At 52.3% G+C, this 16638-nt stretch overlaps 1 protein-coding gene and 1 pseudogene across 1 annotated transcript; both read left to right on the plus strand.

Moving 5' to 3' along the window:
• The first annotated feature begins 366 nt into the window (after window positions 1–366).
• On the plus strand, window positions 367–10321 carry FLYWCH2 (FLYWCH family member 2). The gene is made up of 3 exons (XM_088017282.1): window positions 367–466; window positions 7074–7517; window positions 9137–10321. Exons 2-3 carry the CDS (start codon window positions 7187–7189, stop codon window positions 9238–9240), a joined length of 435 nt encoding a protein of 144 aa, XP_087873408.1. The 5' UTR covers window positions 367–466; window positions 7074–7186; the 3' UTR covers window positions 9241–10321.
• A 2863-nt stretch (window positions 10322–13184) lies between these two features.
• LOC148162829 (10 kDa heat shock protein, mitochondrial pseudogene) lies at window positions 13185–15090 on the plus strand (annotated as a pseudogene).
• The last annotated feature ends 1548 nt before the right edge of the window (window positions 15091–16638 follow it).

Below are 16638 nucleotides of genomic sequence, written 5' to 3' on the forward strand. Positions count from 1 at the left end.
TGACAGGCGATGTTGAGGCCTTCAAACGAAAACTCTGGTTTCCTTCGCCGCTAGCAGGCGTCAAACCCGGGGGGAAGTCCCGGGGTCTCGGTTAAACCCACCCTCTGAAGCTGGGAGAGCCCAGCGCAGAGCTCGATTCCAGGCCGTAGGATAGCTGGCGCTCCGCCCCCGGACGCTGCCGTCCAATCCCGAGATGGCCACGCCCCCTTCGCGAGCCGTGACCCCGCCCCCGCTCGCGGATTGGTCAGGCCACCAGTTGGGCTCGGTGCGGCGAAGAATCCGAGCAGCGAAATTCACCCAAGGAATGCCCCCGCCCGGCCCTGCTGCGCATGCTCGCTCCGTGACCCCAGCCTGAGGTGACGGCCTGAACCGAGGCGGGGCCCCAGGCAAGAGGCTGCAGGACCTGCCGCGGCTCGGTCGTCGGAGAGGGAGGGCTCCGCTGCCACCGCCGCCCTGCCGGTGCCCGGTGAGCACGGGCCCCAGCGGGCCGGGGAGGGTCTCAGGTCCCACGGAGTGGCCCGGCCCTCCCGGGGGTCCCGAGGGCTGCTGATGCTGGGAGGGGGGTCACCCGGCTCTGCGTCCCGGCGCTCAGGCCGCCTCCTTCCTCCTGGCTCCTCCTTCCCCCCATCCCACCCCGCTCCGGACTGAGCCCCGACACCCCCAGTCAAGGATCCCCACATTGGTCTGCCTTTCCTTGACCACACCCAGTACTGCCCCCCTCCCTGCAGCCATCCTCAGCCTCGTCCCACTCTGGCAGTTGGAGTTGTGAGATATTGGGGCAGGGGGGTGGGACACCCCGGAGGCTTGCTGACGAGGTGGTGGTACTAACCGGAGGGGAGGAGAGCCGAGAGGAGGGGCCATTTGGGTGCAGCACAGACAGGACTGATGACAAATTACAATGTGTGAGGAGGAGCACAGGTACCTAAGAGCCAGGGCGCTGAGGGGAAGGAGGTGTCGTTACCTGAAAATCCCACTGTGGGCAGGCTCTCCCCTACGGACTAGAGTAGCAGTCCTTGACCTTTTTTGGACTCCTGCTGCCTTGAAACTCTCCGTGTGAGGATGTGTACCTGCGCACCTGAGTGGGCCCGTCATCCCACCGGCAGCCCAATCACAGTCCTCCGTGAGCCCCGTGGGACAGTGATGATCTGGGGTGCAGCTGCCAGTACCCCCAGGACTTTTGGAAACAGCGTACCGTTGCCTACCCGCTATTAAGAACCTCTGCCAAATCCCCCACTATTCCCATCATACAGGTGGAACCAACCCGGAGAGGGTAAGGGATTTGTCCTGGCGGCTGAGGACACAGGTGCTGGTGGATGTTGGTGGCATTTTTCTCCCATATGTGTGGAGGTCATTCTTTTGAGCCCTTGTCAGTGGCCAGGCAGGGTTCACGCCTTCCAGAGCCTCAGGAACAAGGGATCAGACCTTGTATTAGTTACCTATTGCTACTGTAACAAATTATCACAAATATAATGGCTTTAAACGACACAGCTTCCTAACAGTCATAGTTCTGGAGGTCAGAAGTCCGATGTGGGTCTCAGGGGGTTAAAGCCAGGTGCAGGCAGAGCTGTGTTCCTTTCCAGAGGCTCCAGGAGAGACAATCTGTTTCTTTGTCTTCTCCAGCTCCTGGAGGCCTCCCTGCCGCCTCCTGCTTGGCTCCCTGCCGCTCCCTCCTCCTTCAAAGCCAGCACCATCCTGGTCTCTCTGCCCCTGCTTCTACCCCGCTTTCTCCTCTCTTCTGCCTCCGTCTTGTACTTTTTAGGACCCTTGTGATTGGACCCACCCGGGTCATCCAAGCTGCTCTCCTACTTCAGTAACTTTCATCCCATCTGCAGACTTCATCCTGTAGGTTCCAGAGGTTACGGCCATTAGGCCGTGATTCTGCTTCCCAGAGTGTCTGAGGGGCTGCTGCCAGTTCCTAACGTTGTATGATTTGGGGTTCGCACTGAGCCGTCTTGACACTTCTGGGTTGGCTTTGTGCAGACCCATGTCATGACAGCGGGTTAGGATGAATGTGTGACTGGAGGTCAATGGTGATCTCAAACCACCGGATTTCAGAATTAGAGGAAGGGTGTCAAGTGAGGGAAGTGAACTATTAAGGCCTTTGCTCTTTTTAATTCATTTCTACTTCGCTTTTAAAAATTTTGTTCATTTGGGGCACCTGGGTGGCTCAGTAGGTTAAGCATCTGATTCTTGATCTTAGTTCAGGTCTTGATCTCAGGGTCGTGAGCCCTGTGTTTTATTTTTACTTTATTTTGTTATTAAAAAATAAAATAGGGGCGCCTGGGTGGCTCAGTCGTTAAGCGTCTGCCTTCGGCTCTGGTCATGATCTCAGGGTCCTGGGATCGAGCCCTGCATCAGGCTCCCTGCTCGGCGGGAGGCCTGCTTCTCCCTCTCCTGCTCCCCCTGCTTGTGTTCCCTCTCTCGCTGTCTCTCTCTCTGTCAAATAAATAAATAAATAAATCTTTAAAAAAATAAAATAAAATAAAAATTCTGTTCATTCAGTGAACTTTCATTGAGTGAAATTTAACTTTCAAAAAATATATATTAGGCTTAAAATAGCTGCCTGTCAAGTCTTCCCTCCATACCTAGAAAATTTCTAGAAGGATGACTCCAGAAAAGAGGCTGATCCAGCCTGAAGGACGTACCCACTCCTGTTCATGGAGAGATTGACAAGCAGTTCAACCCATCAACTAGCAGTTACAGATTTCCCAAGTGAAAGGCCCATGGCGTCATCCGTGTCTCTCACAGTATCAGAATCAGATGGGGTACTGGTAAAAAATGTAGATTCTCCAACCCCTCTCCAGACCCCTTGAATGGGGGTGGGTAGTGGAGTATGTGCATTTGTCCAGGACTGTGCATTTGTCACAAGAACCCCGGTGATTCTAAGGTATGGTGAAGTTGGGGGACCACTGGTTGTAGACTTCATTTCCCTTTTTCCTAATTCTAATAGTTTTAGGGAACTAATTCACATACTGTGCATCTCACTCTCTCACAAGGTACAATTCTTCTTGCACAACCATCTCCATGGTCAGTTTCAGAAGATTGCCTTCCCCACTGCGGAAACCATCCCCACTAGCAGCCACTCCTCATTCTCCCGCTAGCCGCCCCCCACCCCTAGCCCACCACGCATCTACTATCTCTTAAGGATAGATTTTTCTACTCTATAGATTGGTCCCTCGGTCTTTTTATATAAATGGAACCATATGATATGTGGTCTTTTATGACTGGCTTCTTTCACTTAGCATAATCTTTTATTTATTTATTTTTATTTTTTAAAGTTTTTTTTAATTAAGATTACAATTTACTATCTGACATGGGGCTCGAACTCATGACCCCAAGATCAAGAGTCGCATGCTCTACTGACTGAGCCAGCCACGCACCCCTCAGCATAATCTTTTTGAATACCCAAACAATATTCGATTGTATGGATATGCCATCTTTTATCCATTCATCTGTTGATGGGTATTTGAATTGTTTCCACTTTCTGGTGACAGTGAATAATACTGCTGTGAACATTCATATACAAATTTTTTTAAGATTTATTTCAGAGAGAGAGTGGGGGGGGGAGGGTGGTGCAGAAGGAGAGGGAGAGAGAGAATCCTAAGCAGACTCTGTGCTGAGCACAGAGCCCAAAGAGAGGCTTGATCTCAGGATCTTGAGATCATGACCCCAACCAAAATCATGAATCGGGCGCTTAACTGACTGTGCTACCCAGGCGCCCCTCAGTTAAAAGTGTTAATGTAGACATTTGTTTCCAGTTCTCTTGCACATGTACTTGGAGTGGAATTGCTGGGTCATATGGTGACTCTGTGCTTAACATTTTGATGAGCTGCCAGACTGCCAACATGGCTGCACTGTTGACAAGCCCACCAGCAGTGTTAGAGGCTTCCAGTTTCTCCTCATCCAAACCAACACTTGTTTTGTCTGTTTTTTGTGCGTGTTCCTTTTATTATGTGCATCCTGGTGGTGTGAAGTCGTGTCTCATGGTGGTTTTATTCTGTTTCTCTCATGACTAATGCTGTTGAGCATTGCATATGCTCACTGGCCATTTGTATATCTTCTTTGGAGAAAGGCTTATTTGGAGCCTTTGCCCATTTTTAAATTGGGTTATTGGTCTTTTTGTTACTGAGTTGTAAGGGTTCTTTATAAATTCCAGATATAATTCCCTCATCAAAGATATGATTTGCAAAAATTCTTTCCCCCTCTGTGGGCTGTCGTTTAACTTTCTGGATGATGTTCTCTGATTCACAAAAGTTTTAAAGTTTGATGAAGTCCAGTTTATCTCCTTCTTCTTTGGTCACCTGTACTTTCCATGTCATATTGAAGAAATCTTTGATTTTAGGTCATGAAGCTTTACTCCTATCTTTTTTTTTTAAAGAGTTTTTTTTAAGATTTTATTTTTTTAAAGGTTTTATTTATTTATTTGACAGAGAGAGACACAGCAAGAGAGTGAGAACACAAGCAGGGGGAGTGGGAGAGGGAGAAGCAGGCTTCCTGCTGAGCAGGGAGCCCAATGCGGGGCTCAATCCCAGGAGCCTGGGATCATGACCTGAGCTGAAGGCAGATGCTTAACGACTGAGCCACCCAGGCGCCCCTTTCTTTAAGATTTTATTTATTTATTTGAGAGAGAGAGAGAGAGAAAGCACAGAGGGAGAGTGTGAGGGAGAAGCAGGCTTCCCGCTGAGCAGAGAGCCCGATGTGGGGCTCAATACCAGGACCCTGGGATCATGACCTGAGCCAGAGGCAGATGCTCAACCGACTGAGCCACCCAGGTGCCCCTAAAGAGTATTTTATTTTATTTTTTAAATATTTTATTTATTTATTTATTTATTTGAGAGAGAGAGAGAGAGAAACAGCATGAGAGGGGAGAGGGTAAGAGGGAGAAAGCAGGCTCCCTGCTGAGCCGGGAGCCCGATGTGGGACTCGATCCCAGACTCTGGGATCATGACCTGAGCTGGAAGCAGTCGCTTAACCAACTGAGCCACCTAGGCGCCCCCCTAAAGAGTATTTTAAAGTTAGTATTTGTATATGGTGTGAGGAGGGGGTCCAGCGCTGCAGGATTTCATCCCCAGACTAGGGGGAGCCTGCAAGCCGGAAAGGTGAGCTGGCTCCGGGAGATGAGCACTGAAGCTGATCTGTGTGTGGATTGGGCAGGATGGCCTGTGCTAGGGCTTCTGCCATAACCTCTTTCTGCCCAGAATGGCTCTTCCAGGGGAGGCTTTGGCGTTGTCCTTTCTGAATCTGGTCCCCATGTTCCTCCAGGACTGCTACGTCACCCTGTGGGACAGGATGAGCAGGGCAGGGAAGGACTGCGCTGGGGGAACAGAGGTTGGCTTGTCCCAGGGCTGAACTGGGGGGCCAGGGGCAGGAGGGATACAGAGACACTGATCCCAGGGGTGCCTTGGTCAGGTGACCCATTACCAGGCAGATTTCCTTGAGGGCTCACCCCCTGGAGGTGGGGGCTCCATGTCTGTCACAGTCCAAGAGGTCTCTGCTTTTATGTCTAGTGGCCAAGGGACTGGGGAGGAGGGCTTGCAGGGGACAAGGCACCCCAAAACCTCTTTGGCATTGCACCCCTGACTTCTCTCATGAATGAGGTCTTAGAAAACTTTGGAAATCGGGGCATGACCACCTCAAGCCATATGTATTGGGAGGGGTCCCAGGAAACAGAACTGCAAACCGGGTTAGATAAACAGGGTCGGGGGGGCAGGTAGATGTCTGTGAGCCTTGCCGTTGCCTGGGTCCTGAGATGAGGAGGGGAGATGTCTGCTAAGGATGACGTCTTGTTTCTGGGCTAACACTGTATGCTGATGAAGACCCTGCCATCTGCCCACCACTCAGTCGCGCCCAACAGACAAAAAGGCTACTCCACATTGCCCTGCCACCGGCCCCTGTCATACGTCCTTTCTGCTTCTCCAGGCCAGAAGCCAGGGAGCCCGGAGTGACTGTGGATTCTCCGGACACCTCTACAGCCCCGCCCCTCCTGGCTGAGGCAGTGCCAGCCCCGCTTCAGGCACAAGGTCACTGCCTTCCTGGGGCCCCGGCATCTCGCTGCGTGGTCCAGGGCCTCCAGCCTGGGATGGGAGATGAATCTAGTTATGAGTCCAGAGAGTCCTGCCTCCCAGAGCCAGGCGTCCCCTTTGTGGTCTGCAGAGCACCGGCGGGTGCCCGGCTCAGTCTCCCTGTGACACAGTGTCAGGAGAAAGGCCACTGGGCATTCTGGGAGGGTCTGTGACCTGAGCCCATGTGGCAAGTGCTGGTCCCTGAGGCTTGGTGCTCAGGAAGGCCAGTTACCGTCATCCTGGGTGAGGCACACCAGGTACTGTGTGGGGTGGGCTCTAGATCCCCCTCAACCAGACTCCCAGCCCTGCACTTCATGGCTATGTTGGCCATCCTGGTGTGCCTCAGTGTCCTCATCTGTACACTGGGTCAATAAGAATGATTGACTTTCTTTTTTTTTTTTTAAGCATTTTATTTATTTATTTATTTATTTTTAAAGATTTTATTTATTTATTTGACAGAAAGAGAGACAGCGAGAGAGGGAACACAAGCAGGGAGAGTGGGAGAGGGAGAAGCAGGCCTCCCAGCTGAGCAGGGAGCCCAATGTGGGGCTTGAGCCCGGGACCCTGAGATCACGACCCGAGTCGAAGGCAGACGCCCAACCGACTGAGCCACCCAGGCGCCCCAAGAATGACAGGCTTTCATAACACGGGGCCAGGTTAAATGGGAAACTCCATGAAGACACGTCCTACCGTGCTCAGCACCTACAGGCCTCTCTTTGTAGAAGCTCACGGTTCTCGGTGCCTCACTGCCTGCACCCCAACAGCCCCCAGAGAGCCCTGCCTGTGGCACATTTTACAGACGGGAAAGTGGCGTTTGGGGAGGGGAGGTGACAGACCCCAGCTGCCTGAGAGGATGCAGCCGAGTGGAAGCACCAACCCGGGGTTCCCCAGCTCTGTGCGGGACCCTCCCCAGCCTTTCAGCCCCCTCTGCCTCCACCTCCACCCCACATCCATTTTCTGAGCCCCAGGCCCAAGGGGGCCTCCACTGATGGGTTTTGCCTCCTTCCTTAGGACGGAGCCCCTGGACTGCCAGGTTCCCGACCAGGGAGGAGGAGGAGGAGGAGGAAGAGAAGTCCATCTGCTGGGGCCTGAGTGTGGCCTGGGGGACGGGCCATCGTCCCAGAATGCCCCTGCCGGAGCCCAGCGAGCAGGAGGGCGAGAGTGTGAAGGCTGGCCAGGAGCCGTCCCCAGAGTCCCCTGAGCCAGGCACAGATGTTGTCCCTGCAGCGCCCAGGAAGCCCAGGAAGTTCTCCAAACTGGTCCTGCTGACGGCCTCTAAGGACAGTGCCAAGGTGGCGGGGGCCAAGCGCAAAGGGGTGCACTGCATCATGTCCCTGGGCGTGCCCGGCCCCGCCACGCTTGCCAAAGCCCTCCTCAAGATCCATCCTGAGGCTCAGAGGGCCATCGAGGCACCCCCCCAGGAGCCTGAGCAGAAACGCAGCAAGCTGGACACAGGTGAGGCCCCGGGCGGTCGGAGTGAGCACAGTGTGGTCAAGACCTTCCTGGGACTGGAAGTCCCCTGACACCCAAGAGCCTGGGGGCCAGAGGCCGGGCTGGCTCTGGACAGTCATGTGCTGTCCACGTTATACCTCGGTGTAGGGCCTGCATGTCCGTAGGCCTCCACGCACACGTGTCTATGTGTGGATTGGCCTGGGAGGGTGAGTGTGTGTGTCCCTCCAGATATATTTGTGTGGGTCCTTGGCCTATTTCTGTCCCTGTCTGTTCTTATGTGTCTATGTGTTTATGTGTCTGGGGGTCTAGGGGTATATGTTGCTGAGGCCCCAGGCAGGCCCCCCACCCACACCCGGCTTGCTGCAGGCGACACTGGCACATGGATGAATTCTCTGAGCGTGGAGTCCTGAGGGGCATTCGAGGGAAGGGATGCCCAGTGGCTGGGGAAAAGATGAGCTGGGTTTCTTCCCAATTGGAAGTGGGGTCTGCTGTACCCTGAGAAGATGGGGACAATAAAAGCCACAACACTTGGCCCCCATTTGCTGCCTGTGAACAGGTGGCCCCCTTGGAGCCAGCCAGGGCACTTGGCCTGGGCAGTGTAGGGGACCCCACTCACTGATGGAAGCGTAGGAGTGAGTGGTCTGAGGTCCAAGGGGAGGGAACTCCACTGCTTCCCCTGGAGCCGAGACACCACGGCACCCGAGATGGGGGTGTCCCCAGCCACAGGCCTGGAGTTTCAGGGGACCCAAGGGACCCCTCAGCTTCCCTCAACTGCTGGACAGGATCTGCACTCAAGGACTCGGGGGACCCCATCCCGCCAGAGCTTGGAGGCCCCTCTGCGGCATGTCCAGCTCACCCTTGAGTGTTTCTACTGGCCAGTTCCACCCCAAGTGTGCCCTCACGTCTACCTGCTGCCTCCCATCAGTCCAAGGGGTGGACAGTGTGGTCCCCATGACCTGTGAAGAGGCAGGGCTCAAGGAGCTAAGTCACCACTCTGAGGCCACCAGCTGGTCACTGCAGAGGGTGGAGTAGGGAGCATCTGGTCAGAGCCTGTTCTTCTCACGGAGCTGGGTGGGATGGGCCGTCTCCTGGTCCTTCCACCCCGTCTGAGACCTCTGTGCACTTCTCAGATCTGCCTGGGCTCTGGCACCATGTGGGCCCCACCCATCGCAGGTGGCCCCTTGGTGAGAATTAAAATGAAGCCACTTGTCCTCAGATGGAGGGCTGGAGGGCAGAGCAAGGGCTACATCTCAGCCCCACAGGTTCCCCTAGGCAGGTGCTCTTGAGCAGTGAGCAACCCCCTCAACCTGCCACCCTGTGTTTACCTCTATACCTGGTCCCCAGACTTTCCCACCTCTTATCCCATCCCAGGCCAGGTGGTGGGGGTAGCAGTGGTACTCAACCCAGATTTAGCCCAAAGTTCCCTGGAAATGACTTTAATAGCCTCTTTGTCCCTGGGCTGGTGGTCTTAGGGAACATGTCTCTGAAATCAGCAATTATTTCTGTAAGTCAGCCAATGGCATCCCAGAACATCCCCTGGCTGGGCTGAGAGCTTCAGGCCCTGGGTTGCCCCCCCTCCCTTTTCCTTTGACACCAGCCTGACCCACTCCCTTCTCTTCCAGCTGGAAAAGAAGATGGAAGGTTGGCGGGGCAGTCTGCCCCCCGTACGGAGGTCGTAGGGGCGGAGCCCACCGCAGATGCCGTCATGCCCAGCACCCTCGTGTAACTCTGACAAGCACGGGGATGCCCTTACTGGGTCAGTGACCTTGGCTGTGACTTCTGCTGGGGACCCAGTTGCAACTGGTTTTCATTCTCAAACATTGTGTAATTTTTTCCAAATCAAGCATAAATTAATTTTATAAACAGAAAAAAAAAACCCTCAAAAAGAATAAAAGAAGCTGTATGCGAGGTCCCATTATGGACAGGTTTTATAACCTTCCATGGTCCTTTGAGACAGACCCCGCTGCAACCCCACCAGTCGTCCCCGGGCCCTGTCCCAGGGCTCAGACCCCTGGCCCCTCAGCCTGGAGAGCCACCACTGGCCTGGAGACTAGGTGGGGTCTCTGAGCTTTCTCCTTCCTGCTGCTTCTGGCCTGAAAGGGGGGCAATGGGACCCCCAGGCTTGAGCCCCTGGGAAGCCTATCCAGCCCCTCCCTGACCATCCCTCCAGGGCCTGTTCCCAGGAGGCTTGCCTCCTCTAGGCATCCCACCAACTGACAGCTTCCCCCCACCCCTCATGAAGGCCTGTGTTCATGGCTGCCCAGAGTTCTGCTGGGGAGGGGGTGGGCCTGCGGCATGGTGGGTGGACCCCGACCGTAGTGTATGATGCCCCTATCATGTTCCTTCTGGGTGTTTTGGGGGTTGAGCTTCCTGGGCACCTGACCCCTCCCCAGGCACCTTGGGTGCCGCCCCTGCTGGAGGAGGAAGTGAACAGAACACAGTTACCCCCCCTGTAAACGGAAGTCAGGGTTCCCTGGAGGCCCCCCCCACAGGAAAGGCTTCGGCCTCCAGTTTGCTTCACCTCACGTGGTCCTCGTTTTGTGGAAACTGCCATTGGGCAAAGGAAACAAATGTATTATTTCTAAAATGTTGAGACTAGAGGCCTTATGTTTTTGAATATCATTTTCCAAAATTTAGCTTGCATTATGGACCCCTCTTAGGAAAAGTAAGTTCCTCAGCACCCCTCCTGGCCCAGCTCCATCTCGCTCAGTTTCTCCTTCAGTGTGGTTATTACATTTATGTTCTGTAACCATCATTTGAAATATTCCTTTGTCTTAATTTGATATTTAAATAGATTCTGCTCCTCACCACGTTTCTCCTTTCCTGTGGCTCTGCGTCATCCCCTTGGTGGGCTGGTGTGGTCAGATGACAGGAACGCCTGAGGAGTTGGTGGTGGGGTTCCTCCTGGGAAGCAGAGTGAAGAAGGGGCGTGAGGAGGACAGGGGGGCCGGCAAGGGGTGACTTGGCGCAGCTCGGCCTGCTATCCCAGCAGACCCGGCCCCTGGCAGGACGTGGTGGGCAGTGGCTCAGGGTCTGGGGGCCTGGAGCCCACAGGGAGGATTCCAGGCTAACAATGAGGAGTGGGAGGCTGGGGAAGGATTTAGGCAGATGAGGGACACAGTCAGCATCGTTGTACAAAGCCCACAGGCTCCATGAGGGGAACCGACTGGAAAAGTCCAAAGTGGGCTCTGAAAGGCTGGCAAGGAAGCCACCACGGCCCTGGGGGACAGGAGACCGAGGGGAGGTGGGCAGTGCTTCAACACCTGACACCGGTTCAGTGACAGGTTGTCCCATCGGGGAGGGACAGTGCCAGCGACCAGGAGGAGAATCGCCGTGTTCCTGTGAAGGGTGGTTCCCTTGATGTTAGAGCAGAAAATCTTCAGAGGTCACAGATTGATGCGAGCGCTGGGTCTCTGCACTCTGTGAGAGGCTGGGTTGGGGAGCTTCATTATAGAATGAAGGGGGCTCTTCCTCAAGAGTCAGGGTATCTGAGAGGCTCTGTCCGCTCACCTTAGGTCATGTTCTCAGGGTCCTGAGATGGAGCCCCATGTCCCAGCCGTCTGGGCGCTGGGCATGGAGTCTGCCTAAGATTCTTTCTCTCCCTCCCCCTCTGCCCCTCCCCGCCCCTTAAAAAAAAAAGTAAAGAAGATGACTATACACTTCCTTCAAAACAATTTATTGGTCTTCAAGCTTAAAAAAAAAAGATAATTCATGGTCATTGAAATAAATACATACTGATTATGAAAAAGTGTTACAAATATCTCCAGTAATTCTATCATCTAGAGATAAGTCTATAAATTTTTCATATTCAGAAAATTGGGATGATACAGCTCATTTTCTCTTAATCCATGACGAATGACTTTCCAACGCGGTTTTACGGACTGCAGCATGCCACCACGGGGACGGGAGACCATGCATCCTGCTGTCCTGACGCCGGCTGCATCCCGGTCCTCTCCAGCTGCTCTACAAGCCTTTAAGTAGCCCTGGGTTTTCCTGGGACGAAGCTCTAGAAGGGAGACCGCTGCTCACGGGGAGGACCAGCAACTCCCACGCTCCCCGCGGCCCCACGCGTCCTTGCCCACCGGTGCTGTCACCGAGAGAATGGTAATCATAATAGCGACAACAGCAGCACGCTCCGCCTCTCAGGTGAGCACCGCCTCCGCGCTGGCTCCCGGGGTTCCCACCGCCCGCACCCGCGCCGAGGCAGCCAGCGGCCGATTGGGGGAGCCTCCCCAGCAGAAGGAGCGCGCAGCGGCTCCCACCCGCCTTCCGCAGGTGTGGGCGTAGGCGATCCGGCCAACAGGGTTCCTCCGTAACCACCTGCAGCGCCCCACCCCTGTCGCACGCACCACCTGTAACCGCCCACGCAACTCATTGTTTGTACCCACTGCTTCTCGCCCGGTCCCCCAGACAGAAGCTCTAGCACCCCGGAGCAGGGGTCTTTGTGGATTTGGGTCCCTGATACGTCCCTGTGGATCTGGAGCTGATGGAGGGGGGCGCGCCGAGGGGTGCCGGGAGTCGGAGGACCGGCTGGCTCCACGGGACCTGCACCTGCACCGGCCCGGGAGGGGGGGCACTTCCAGCAGCAGCTTTATGGCAACAGGAGGGAGGCGCAGGGGCGGGGGTGTCAGGACAGCGTGGGGGTTTCTGGAGAGGAGCAGCGTCTTCACTCTGCAAAGGCTGAGGACGCGCAGCCGGAACACTGGGGGCTCCGGCCCGGCGAAGGGCGGATCGAGGGGTCCTCGCGGGCCTGGGGAGGGTCGCGCTGAGCAGAGGGCCCGGGGCGCGGTGCGGAGTGGAGGCGGGGGCGTCCCCGCACCTGGGGCGGCAGTTGGGCTGATACTAGGGCCGCTCAGGTCGCCGCCCGCCAAGTGTCCAGGAAAGCAGCGCCCAAGCCCGCAGCTCCGAGACCCGCAGCTCCCCACTGTGGTCCGGGTCCCCACCGCACTAGGTGGTCAGAGAACGACAAGCGTCCAGCGGCTGTGGGCTGTGGGTGGGGCTGGACCGGAGGGCAAGGGAGGGACCGTGGGCGAGGGAGGAGGAGCCAGGTCTCATGGGATCCTGAGATCACCACCGGAGCCAAAATCAAGAGTCAGTCCCTAACCGACTGAGTTACCAGGCGTCCCCCTTTGCCGTTTTATGTTGGCATAATTTCACACCCGTAGGAAAGTTGCAAGAAGTGTAAAAGCATTCCTATATGCTCTTCACCCAGATTTCCCAAATGTTAGGAATGAAGCCAGCCACGGGTTAGTATTTATAATAGCTGGATTTAGAACTGCAGTATCCACCAAGAAAAGAACTAAATTGTATAGCTAGTCATATAAAATAAGCCTATGACATAGGGGATGTTTACAATGTAGAGTTCAGTGAAAAGCCAGAGACCCACGAAAATAATTGCTGTGCAGTGTTTTCTCAATGACATAAAATTAAAATAGAGATTTTTTCTCAAAAGGATTGAAAAGAGGGGCACCTGGGTGGCTCAGTCTGTTAAGCTCCAGCCTCTTGATTTCGGCTCAGGTCGTGATCTTGGGGGTCATGAGATCTAGCCCATGTCCTACACCTTACTCAGTGCAGAGTCGGCTTGAGATTCTCTCCCTCTCCCTCTACCCCACCTCCCGCTCTCGCTCTCTCTCTCTCTCACCCCAAACAAAATCTTAAAAAAAAAAAAAACTGAAAAGAAGATGACACCTAGAAACTGAAGGGACCCAGAACAGCCAAAACCATCCTGAAAAAGATTAAGGTTGGAGAACTCACACTCTGATTTCAAAACTTACTACAAAGGAGCAATAGTCAAGACAGTGTGGTCCTAGTATAAGAAGGGCCATAGACCAATGAAATAAAATGGAGAGTCCAGAAATAAACCCTCTTATTTATGGCCAACTGATTTTCGAGGGAGCCAAAACAACTAAATGGGGGAATAATAGTTTCATTTTCAACAAATGGTAGTGGGGGGAGCGCCTGGGTGGCTCAGTCGCCTTCGACTCAGGTCATGATCCCGGGGTCCTGGGATCGAGCCCCGCATCTGGCTCCCCGCTCGGCGGGAAAGCCTGCTTCTCCCTCCCCCACTCCCCCTGCTTGTGTTCCCTCTCTCGCTGTGTCTCTCTCTTTCAAATAAATAAATAAATAAATAAATCTTTAAAAAAAATGGTAGTGGGACCACTACGTGGAAAAGATATCCACGTGAAAAAGAATGAAGTTGGAGCCCTACCTCACCCCATATACAAAAAATAACTGAAAACGGGTCTAAGACTCAAATGTAGGAGTTAAAGTATAAAACTCTTAAAATACATACAGAGTAAATCTTTGTCAACTTGGATTAGAGAGTGATTATTTTATCTTACTCGCTTATTAGAGGGAGAGAGCACAAGTGAAGGGAGAGGCAGAGGGAGAAGCAGGCTCCCTGCTGAGCAGAGAGCCCCACAAGGGGCTTGATCCCAGGACCCTGAGATCATGACCTGAGCAAAAGGCAGATGCTCAACTGACTGAGCCACCCAGGCACCCCGAGGCAGTGATTTCTTAGATATGACACCAAAAACACAAGAAACAACAACAAAAAATGAAGTTCCATTGTTTTTGCTGTTCAGTTTGGGTGCTGGGGGGGTAAAAATGTAGTGCTTTTAGAATGTGTTGGCTAAATCACAGGGGTGAAAAGTGCAGCCTGGGGAATACAGTGATACTGTAATAACCTTGTGTAGTGACAGGTGTGACCACCCTCATTGTGGTGTGCTGTTGCCTAGTATATAGAATTGTCCAGTCACAATGTTGTACACAATTATGTATGTATTAAGACATTAATGTAACATTGTTCATCAACTAGACTTCAGTAAGAGCAAAGTGTAAAACAAGCAATTAACAGTAAATATGCAAAAGGTGGGCGCCTGAGTGGCTCAGTCCGTTAAGGGTCTGCCTTTGGCTCAGGTTATGATCGCAGGGTCCTGGGATCGAGCCCAGGGAGCCTGCTTCTTTCTCTCTCCTTCTGCCCCTCTCCATGCTCATGCTCTCTCTCTCTCAAATAAATGAAATCTTTTTAAAAAATTGCAAAAGCAGAGTACCTACTGCGGCGGTCAGCGTCATGGCAGGGGAGGCGTTTAGAAAATTTCTTCCCCTCTTTGACCGAGTTTTAGTTGAAAGGAGCGCAGCTGAAACTGTAACCAAAGGAGGTATTATGCTTCCAGAAAAATCTCAAGGAAAAGTGTTGCAAGCAACAGTAGTAGCTGTTGGATCAGGCTCTAAAGGAAAGGGTGGAGAGATTCATCCAGTTAGTGTGAAAGTTGGAGATAAAGTTCTCCCAGAATATGGAGGCACCAAAGTAGTTCTAGATGACAAGGATTATTTCTTATTTAGAGATGGTGACATTCTCAGAAAGTATGTGGACAGAAATCATTATTAAAATGGCATGAAGTGAAGCTGCCCATTCCAGTGAAGTTGTGAAATCTTTCATCATGTAAATAATTTTCATGTCTCTCTTTTATAATAAACTAATGGTATCCAAACTAAAAAAAAAAAAAAATTGCAAAAGCTTGGGGCACCTGTTTGGCTCAATTAAGTGTCTCCCTCTGCCCCTCCCCCTACTTGTGTTCCCACTCTCAAGTAAATAAATAAATAAAATCTTAAAAAAAAACAAAACACAATGAGATACCATTTCATATCTACCCACATGGCTATACTCAGATAATAGCAAGTGTTGACAAGGATGTGGAGAAAACAAAATCCTCATAAGCTGCTCACAGGAATGTGAAATGGTGAGGACCCTGTGGAAAACAGTCTAGCAGTTCCTCAAATGGCTAAACATAGGGTTACCATATGACCAAGCAATTCCACTCCTAGGTGCACACCCCAAAGAACTGAAAACATACGTACACACAGAAATCTGGACATGAATGCTCATAGCAGCATGAGTCATAGTAGCCAAAACCTGGAAACAACCCAAATGCTTATCGACAGATTAACGGATATACAAATCGTGGTCTATATATACAATGCAATATTATTTGGCCATTACAAAACCAAAATGCTTCCACAGGCTGCAGCATGGATGAACTCTGAAAACTCCAGGCATGGGGCGCTTGGGTGGCTCAGTCAGTTAAGCATCTGCTTTTAGCTGGGGTCATGACCTCTGGGTCCTGAGAGGGAGCCCCACATGGGGCTCTCTGCTCAACGGCGAGTCTGCTTCTCCCTCTCCCACTCCCTCTGTGATCTCTCTCGCTCTCTCAAATAAATAAATAAAATCTTAAAAAAAATAAAAGAAATTTAAAAAAAGAAAACACCAGGCTAAGTGAAATAAGCCAGACAGAAAACACCACATATCGTATGATTCCATTTATATGAGTGTCCAATATAGGCACATCTATACAGACAGATGAATACTTGCCTAGGGTCGTGGGGTGAGGGACTTCACAATGGCTACAGGTTTCTTTCTGGAGCAAAGAAAATGTTCTAAACCTGATTGTGGTGATGTTCGCACATCTTTAGGAATATACTGAAACACACTGAATTGTACACTGTTTTTTTTATTTTTGCAAATCTCCTTAACGTAGGCCTAAAGAAATACTAGAGGTTCTCATATGTGCTTTGGCAATCGACCTGGTACAACATCATGTCATGTCACCTTTGCAAAATCCCCAGGGACCTCTAGGAAGCCCCCCCCAGACTACACTTTGAGAACCATTACCCTTACTGTAAAATTCGTATTTCCCCCTTTGTAATTAATAAGTATCTTTGGGATTATGTAAATACCATTTCCTTGTTAGGTTTTCACCCTCCAACTTTAGTGGCCATTGATGATTTTTGCCCAAATCAGCTATTAATTAGGACGGTTGACAAATGGTGATCATCCTTTCTGCATTTCTTAGTTGACCTTCTACTGTAAGAAAGAGCTTTCCCTTCTCCCCATTTACTTTTTTTTTTTTTAGAAAAGGAGCAAGAAAATGGGGTTGGGGTGGGGGGAGTAAGGGGTGGGGTGGGCGGAAGGGCAGGGGAGAGGGAGAGGGAGAGGGAGAATCTCAAACTGACTCCACACCCAGCAGAGAGCCTACCGGATTAGGGGATGGATCTCACGACCCTGAGATCATGACCCTAGCCAAAACCAAGAGTGAGGCGCTTAGCCAACTGAGCCACCCAGGTG

The sequence above is a fragment of the Eumetopias jubatus genome, unplaced genomic scaffold, assembly GCF_037043125.1.
Source record: "Eumetopias jubatus isolate StellerSeaLion01/CBP00866 unplaced genomic scaffold, mEumJub1_p1.0 scaffold_12, whole genome shotgun sequence".
Taxonomy (NCBI): Eukaryota; Metazoa; Chordata; class Mammalia; order Carnivora; family Otariidae; genus Eumetopias; species Eumetopias jubatus.